The sequence below is a fragment of the Coturnix japonica genome, chromosome 26 (assembly GCF_001577835.2).
Source record: "Coturnix japonica isolate 7356 chromosome 26, Coturnix japonica 2.1, whole genome shotgun sequence".
NCBI classification, from domain to species: domain Eukaryota; kingdom Metazoa; phylum Chordata; class Aves; order Galliformes; family Phasianidae; genus Coturnix; species Coturnix japonica.
The window spans coordinates 656,492-663,767 of NC_029541.1; the positions used below are offsets into that span (position 1 = coordinate 656,492).

The following is a 7,276-nucleotide window of genomic DNA, read 5'->3' on the forward strand; positions in this document are numbered from 1 at the left end:
CAGCTTGTCCCAGAGCTGATATAAGACATCAGGAGTTTTGGGGACAACAGACCTTCAGTCCTATCCTCATTCAGTCCAGATGATGCTACCGACTCTTTCCGTGCCACTGCTCACCTTTATCTACCATTTGTTACCTTGTGGAGCAGTCATTTCCTCCAGGAGTGCAGAGAAGGGATTTGCCCACCACTGGAGTACAGGGCAGGCCACAAAGATGATCCCATGCAGCCCTTGCTCAAAACCCTGTCCCTGCTTTCATGCCACAGTTCTGCTGATGCAGCTTGTCTCCTCTGCAGGGGCAGGATTAAGCACTTGGATGTGGTGACCTTGCTGAGACGTATCCAGCCTCCCCTGGGCTTTGGGAAGTTCTGTCCTCACCGTGTAGCTTGTAAGGTAGGAGCTAAGGAGACGTGAGGGTGTGTAGGCAAAAGGTGTCTTCCCAGTCTGCATCCTCACCTGGCAGGATGAGGAGGAGAATTCAGCTGGCTTTCCAATGTCATCATTCACTCTCGTACTCTGACCTCTGGCATTTATTGGAGAGGAGCTGTCAGGGAAACGAATGATGTGGCAACCCAGATGGAAATGATGCATTTCAGGGATCTGGGAATCAGGACCTGCCTGAGCTTATCTCCACCCCCAGGGAATGGCACCGGGGTGCTGCTCCCCCACAACCCTCATTACGGGCAGCATTCCAAGCTGTGCTGGGGTGCTCCCTATCTGTGCATCCTCATTTCCACCAGGGGAGCTGAGGACTCCAGCTCTACAGTCTTGAGTGCACTGCTCCTGGCTTAGCTCTGCACAAAGCCAGGGGCTGTGGTGAGGCACAGGGAGGGCAGCTTGTACTTCTGTGGGGAGCTTACATCTTACAGTTGCTTGTTGTTTTGCAGCGCCTTGTCTCCATGAATATGCCACTGAACAGCGATGGAACTGTCATGTTCAATGCTACTCTCTTTGCCCTGGTGAGGACAGCCCTCAAGATCAAGACAGAAGGTACGAAGGCTGGTGTCTGCTTCTCCACCAAGGGGAGCCCTTGTGCTGCAGAATGCATGTTATGCACACCTGCTCTGTCCGAGGACCTCAGGGCACCTTGGTGACGAGGCAAGACCCTCTGTTGCAGCCCTCAGCTTTATATCACTGTTGGACCAGAGACCATGGATACATGCATGGGGATCAGGCCAAGCCTGGAGGTTGTTAGTTGCAGGACTATGTGTTGAAACCATGATGAGCAAACCAATGCCACCCCAGCTGTGTAATTTCACTATGCAGCTCAGGAGCAGTTCTGATCCAGTTCCAATCCCTGCCTCAGTGCTCAGCTGCTAGACTCCTTCTCACACTGCTGAGTGTGGTCTGATCCCCTGCACCTGCCATAGCACTGGTTGTTCCAGTTCTGCATCTCCCCAGGTGTACATAAACTTCAGACTGGAGTGGAAAAGGATGGCTCCGCTTTGAATTTAGCTGTGTTGGGGAGGAGTTGCTTTCTTCCTTGCCAGCAGCATGGTTTGCAAAGCTCTGCTTTGGTAAGAAGCCACACCAACTTGTTTCCATGCCTGTGGGCTAGGCAGCAGCACATGAGAAGCCAGCACAGCAGGAGGTGGAGCTGAGCAGTGGGGCCAGCTGAAGCCAGATTCTCCCAGCAGCAGGGCACGGTGCCTTCCCTTCAGCTGGGGTGGGGGACACAGCATCCAGCACGATGCAAGGAGTGTTGGGAGGATCACAGGAGATCTGACAGCATGGATGAGTGTAGACTTTTTTTGCTAAAATCAAAGCCTAATTCTTACAAAGCTCATTTCTGCTGGGTGGGGAGGCTGCAGAGGAGGTGTGACACCCTGCAGGAGCCTGGCCAGGTTTCCACACACTTTGTTCATGTCCACATTCCCCTGGGAATAAACCTCTTTGTCCTGCTCCCTTTTCCTACAGGTAACTTTGAACAGGCCAATGAAGAGCTCAGAACCATTATAAAAAAAATCTGGAAGCGAACCAGCATGAAGCTTTTGGACCAGGTCATCCCACCTATTGGAGGTACATCATGTAGTGGTACTTCCCCATGGGGTCGACCTCCCCTGGCCCAGGGGGCTCAGCTGCTGAGCATCATGGTGGGCAAACTCATCAGGTTGGTTCCCTCCCCTCCAGATGATGAGGTGACGGTGGGGAAGTTCTACGCCACTTTCCTGATCCAAGAGTATTTCCGGAAGTTCATGAAGCGCCAGGAGGAGTACTATGGGTACCGTCCCAAGAAGAACCCTGTAGAGATCCAGGTTGGTAGGTAGTGTGGTTGGTGGAGGGGTGATGCTGTCTGAGGACAGGAGGCACAATGGGGCATCCAGCAGACAGAGGAAGGGGGCTCTCCCAGCTCTAGAAAGCCCTTGGTGACTGGGAAGGACAGGGCTGAAATGGACATGGGGACCTCTGTCCCACAGGTTTTGGAAATGAGGTGGCCCCAAGTGAGTCAGTGCTGAGTTGGTCCATGCGGAGCCAAGCAGCCACAGGGACCCTGGGAGGGTCAGTTGGTAGGGCAGCATGGTTTGCCAAGGCCTGGAAACTGAAATCCAAAACATTTCCCTTTCTAAAACCCAAAGTGAGAGGGGCTGTAGTGCCAGCTCACATCTAGCCGTGCCTTCCTGTCCCCACCAGGCTGGGCTGAGGAGCATTGAAGAAGAAGCCGCTCCTGAAATTCATCGAGCCATCTCTGGGGACCTGACTGCTGAGGAAGAGCTGGAGAGGGCAATGGTGGAAGCTGCCATGGAGGAGGGGATATACAGGGTGAGTACACCCAGGTGGGGGCTGTCCTACCCAGCCCCACTGCCATGTACTGGGGCTCAGCATGGGCGCAGCAGGTACAGAATAGTCCTCAGAGATGAGCCTGACCATAAACAGAAAGTGTGTAACAGTGCTTTTCCCTGAGCATCAGGACATCCTGTGCAGCCTGGGCTTTGATCTCATGGGAAGGATTCCTACTGTGTCCAAAGGTGCTGCCAGCTCTTGCAGCACACACCCCAGTGCTGCTCCGTGACATTAATTAAACCCCCTCTGGGTTTCCCCACCTGAGCAATGTGGCTTAGAACACCACAAGCCATGAGGCTGCCATTCCCATGGGAACCCAAGCACATTTCCTTCACGGGAATGGCCCCAGAGCCCTGCATCCCCTCCTGATGCCTTCCCGTTGCTTGCAGAGGACGGGCGGTTTGTTTGGCCAGGTGGACAGCTTCCTGGAGCCCAGCAGCCCCCTGCAGCCCCACGTGGCCAGCCAGAGACCCCTGCAGTTCACAGAGGTGGGCAGTGAAGACCTCGATTCCCCCGTCTTCCTCGACGACTTCCCCCAGGAAGGCAACACCAATGTCAACAATGCCAACTGGCTGCAGGGGTAAGGGCTGGTGAGCACCTCATGGGCTGTGGGGGGGAATCGGTCTGGGTGCCAATGCAGAAATGACCCTGCAGACACAGAAGTTTTGTGGAGAATTTTGGCTGTTGGGGTGTGAGGCATCGCCAGAGATGTGCCCAGGACGGGATATACAGGGTGAGCGCACTCTGGATGTTAGGGCTACAGCAGTTATGGTTCTCAGAGATGGCCATGAAAACCAGGAATATGTCAGTGTTTCTTTCTTCTCCCTGAGCATTGGGACATCCTGCGTGGCCTGTTTTCTGCCTCAGTTTCCCCCTCTATAAGAGGACCCTAATTTTTAGTGTATAGGGTTAATGTGTGGCTCCATGCATTGTGTGCCCTAAACACCTTTCTCATCCTTCTCATCATTCCTTCATCTCGGGGCCATTAGGATGAAAGTAGACACAAGGAATGCAGGGATGATCTTTTTCCTTCCCCACCAATGTCTGAGAGCCAAGGGCCGCCAATGCCTAACACAAGTACAAGGGTTACCAGTGTAAGAGAGCATCCTTATCCTGATTCTTGGGGTCTGCACGTTATTCATGCATCCCAGAGTGGAGAAGATGGGGAGGGCTGCATCCTGGGTTCAGAGTGGTGGTCTCTGCTCAGCTGACCCCTCTGCCTGCCCCTGCCAGGTTGGAGTATGAGAATGAGGTGTTGAGGAGAGCAGTGCCAGCAGCACCCAGGCCTTCAGCACAGGGTGAGTGTCAGCATCATTCCTGTTCTGGGGCATGTCAGCCGGTCCGGGGTGGTGGAAAGGGCTGGTGACAGCAGGCAGGAGGAGGACGTGCAGCACCTAACAGCCTGGAGGGCTGAGCTCAGTGGGACCTGTCTGGGGAGCTCCAAGGGACCTCCTCCTCCCCACCTTCCCCCACTGCATAGTGGTGGAGCATGGTGCAGTGCCTTGGGAACCAAGTACCCCATGCAGTGAGGCCACAAGGCTGTGTTCATTTCCAAGAATAAAGGATCATGGACTGTTTCTCCTTCCTGACTCGGAGTGAGGAGCAAATGTGGGGCAGAGGCGGGTGCTGGGATTTCCATTGGCCCCATCCCCTAGATACAGTCCCCTTGGTCTTGATCCCCTATGGGTGGCTGTGGTGGCCTTGCTTGTGTGCCCATCTGATATTCCCACTTTTCCCTCTCCTAGAGCCTGACCTCCCCATCCCTTTGAAGAGGCTGCGGCGGAGGCGAGGAGCTGCCTCTGAGCATCACCCAGCATGGGGACCATGCTTCCATCCCCAGCAGGTAAAGGGGGCAGTGTGTGTCCAAGGGAAGCAAAGTGGGGTCATAGGCTGAACCCCCTGTGAAGGAGCATCTCCTTGCTGTGAGCCCAGCTTTGCTGGAGTCTCCTTTCCTCATCATCTGGGGAAAGGAGCCCCCACCTCGGTGCTGATCTGTGCTGGGGCAGCTCAGAGCAGCATCCCTCATCCTCTGGAGAAAGGTCAGAAAAAGGAGGGTCTCAGAGTTTATCCCACACTAATCTGCTGCCCCTGGCTGTCCATTCCCTGTCACCTGGGTGCCTGGGGTGCTTGGCTCCTGCTTCAGCGCCCAGGCAGGGGGGTAAGGGTTGGTTCACTACTGGTCCCATTGCTGGTTTTGCCCTGGACCCAGGAAATTCAGAAGGATTGGAATCCTTGTGCAGCCTGGGTTGAAGCTGAAAAAATTAACACAGAGATGTTCCATGATCATCACCAAGCTTGAGCTGCAGCTCCTTGCTCCTTTCATCCAGGACAGCACAGTGACAGCAGCAGCATCCAGCTCAGAACACCGGTGGCGTGAAAGCATTGGCACAAACACATCTTCCACCCCTGCCATCACCTTCCTCATTCAAGAGGTAACATGCAGGCTGGCAAAGGGAAAGGCAGAGCAGCCAGGAGGCAAAAGGGGGTGGTGGGATTCTATAGTGGGAAAATGAGGGGAAGAACTTAGCTAGGAGAGTGGGCAGCAGGGCAAAGGCAGTGGGTGTGAGCCCTTCTGCTACAGACTGATTCCACGTGGGGCTGTGACCCTTTCCTTTGCTGCAGGCTCTGATCTCCGGGGGTCTCACAGCTCTGGCCCACGACCCATCCTTCGTTGCAGTGACCAGGGATGAGATGGCAGCCAGCAGCCAGCTGGAGGTGTGTGATGTGGAGAAAGCAGCAGTGGAGCTGCTAAATGGAAGAGAAGCACTGTGGGACACAGAAACCAGCTCTGCCCCCTGGGACGCCTTGCCTGCATCAGCAGTCAGCATCCCAGGGCTCAGTGTGGCCACATCCCATCATACCAGCTCTGCTGCACACCTATGAGCTGCCTGCCATGCAGCCCCATGGGTACAACTCCTTTGAGGGGTGAGGGGGGTTGCAGAGCAGTGCTGCACCTCTCCCCATCTTTGCCTGTGGGGCTGCTGGTCTTTGCCTGGCCAAAGGAGGCTTTTTGGACTGGGTCTGCAGGATGCTGGTGACAGGAGGGGGTGATGCTGTGCCAGGAGCTGGACAGACATTAAAGTGTCCCTGCTGCGTGACTCCGTTGGTTCCCCTCGTCTCCTTCCTCTGCTCTCCTGGCTGCAGGCTGCTGCCTGCCTGAGCTAGCAGAGGCTCAGACCAGCTGAGGGAGGGGGCTTCAATAAGAGCTGTCAGTGATTAGGAACGTGGCATGGTGGGGATGGGCCAGTGGTTGGACTTGGTGATCTTAATGCGCTTTTGCAACCTTAATGATTCTGTGATTCACGTGGCAGCCCTAGTCTTTCCCCACTCTCATGTGCTCCTACCTCAGTCAGTCATTTTGTGGGTGCCAAGGTCTGGCTACACACGGGCATCCCAGCAGCTGCACCTTGTGTCATGTCCCTGCCAGACCCCGTTCCTCCTGCTTGCAGCCCAGCCTGACCGGGGGAGCATTGTTTGGAGCAGATCTGCCTGGGGCTGGGGACTTTGCCACTTGAGACAGAGGGGTCACTGCTCTGTGGGAAGGGGTCTGCTTGAGGGCTCATTGTCACAGACTTCAGTGCAAGGAATGTGTTTGCCAAGCACTGGGGCAGCTCTGTCCCCCTGGGTCAGATTCTGGCACGATTCTTGCTTCAGAGGGCCTCCAGCCCATCCAAACCAAACACTACTGGGCTCTTCCTTGCCTAATATCTATCAGAACGCAGCAAACTGATAGGTCCCAGGAGGGATATTGAATCAACAGGGCATGTCTGCTCTCCAGCAGGGCATTTTGTTAAGTTAAAAGGGAGATTGCTGTTGCTGAGCTCCATCTGCAGCAAGAGCTGTGCTTGCAGAGGGGACACGGGCAGCAGAGACCTCATAGGGACAACCCCTGACACCCCCCGAGTGCTGTGGGGCTGCGGAGTGGTCCGGCATTGCTCTGCTCAGAGGATATCGAGGATGTGCTGCTTTTCCTACAAGGTGAACAAGGCTGGTTTTGTGGGCGAGGTGCAGAACTCCGCGTGTCCCGTTTTTAGGCAGGGGACTTCATGCAGCCCGGGAAAAGCGGACATCCCGGTCCAGCCCCGCACTCCTCCATACAGACCTACACGGCCCTATAAAGCCCCGCACAGCCCGATACGGCCCTGCACAGCTCTGCAAACCCCGCTACAGCCCCGCACACCCGGATACGGCTCTGAACACCCCGATGCAGCCCGGCACAGCCCGGAGCGGTGCCGCTGACCCGGCAGAGGGCAGCAGGGACCGACAGCCGTCCGTGTGCGCGTGTTCATGCGAGCATCCGTCCGCATGGGGCCGCGCACCCCGCAACACCTCCGCTCACGGCGTCCTCGTGGCCGCGCTGCCGGGGGGCGGATCCCATCTGGTCCCGCCCCCATCCCGACCACTCCCCGCCCCTCCCGGCCCGGCCCCGCTCTCTGCGGCCGAGGCGCGGCGCAGCCCCCGCTGCGGGTGCGACCCCGGCGGCAGCGCCCGACCCGCC

At 56.3% G+C, this 7,276-nt stretch overlaps 1 protein-coding gene across 1 annotated transcript in view; it reads left to right on the forward strand.

Annotated features, from left to right (window-relative positions):
• Positions 1-5,876, forward strand: part of CACNA1S (calcium voltage-gated channel subunit alpha1 S) — a 28,746-nt gene extending 22,870 nt beyond the window's left edge. Inside the window, exons 35-44 of the mRNA XM_015884788.2 lie at positions 294-390; positions 885-987; positions 1,915-2,016; positions 2,128-2,252; positions 2,629-2,757; positions 3,168-3,358; positions 4,012-4,076; positions 4,524-4,621; positions 5,106-5,210; positions 5,401-5,876. Coding sequence (XP_015740274.1) covers positions 294-390; positions 885-987; positions 1,915-2,016; positions 2,128-2,252; positions 2,629-2,757; positions 3,168-3,358; positions 4,012-4,076; positions 4,524-4,621; positions 5,106-5,210; positions 5,401-5,661 — 1,276 coding nt within the window. The 3' untranslated portion in view covers positions 5,662-5,876. The remainder of the gene's footprint in view (positions 1-293; positions 391-884; positions 988-1,914; positions 2,017-2,127; positions 2,253-2,628; positions 2,758-3,167; positions 3,359-4,011; positions 4,077-4,523; positions 4,622-5,105; positions 5,211-5,400) is intronic.
• The last annotated feature ends 1,400 nt before the right edge of the window (positions 5,877-7,276 follow it).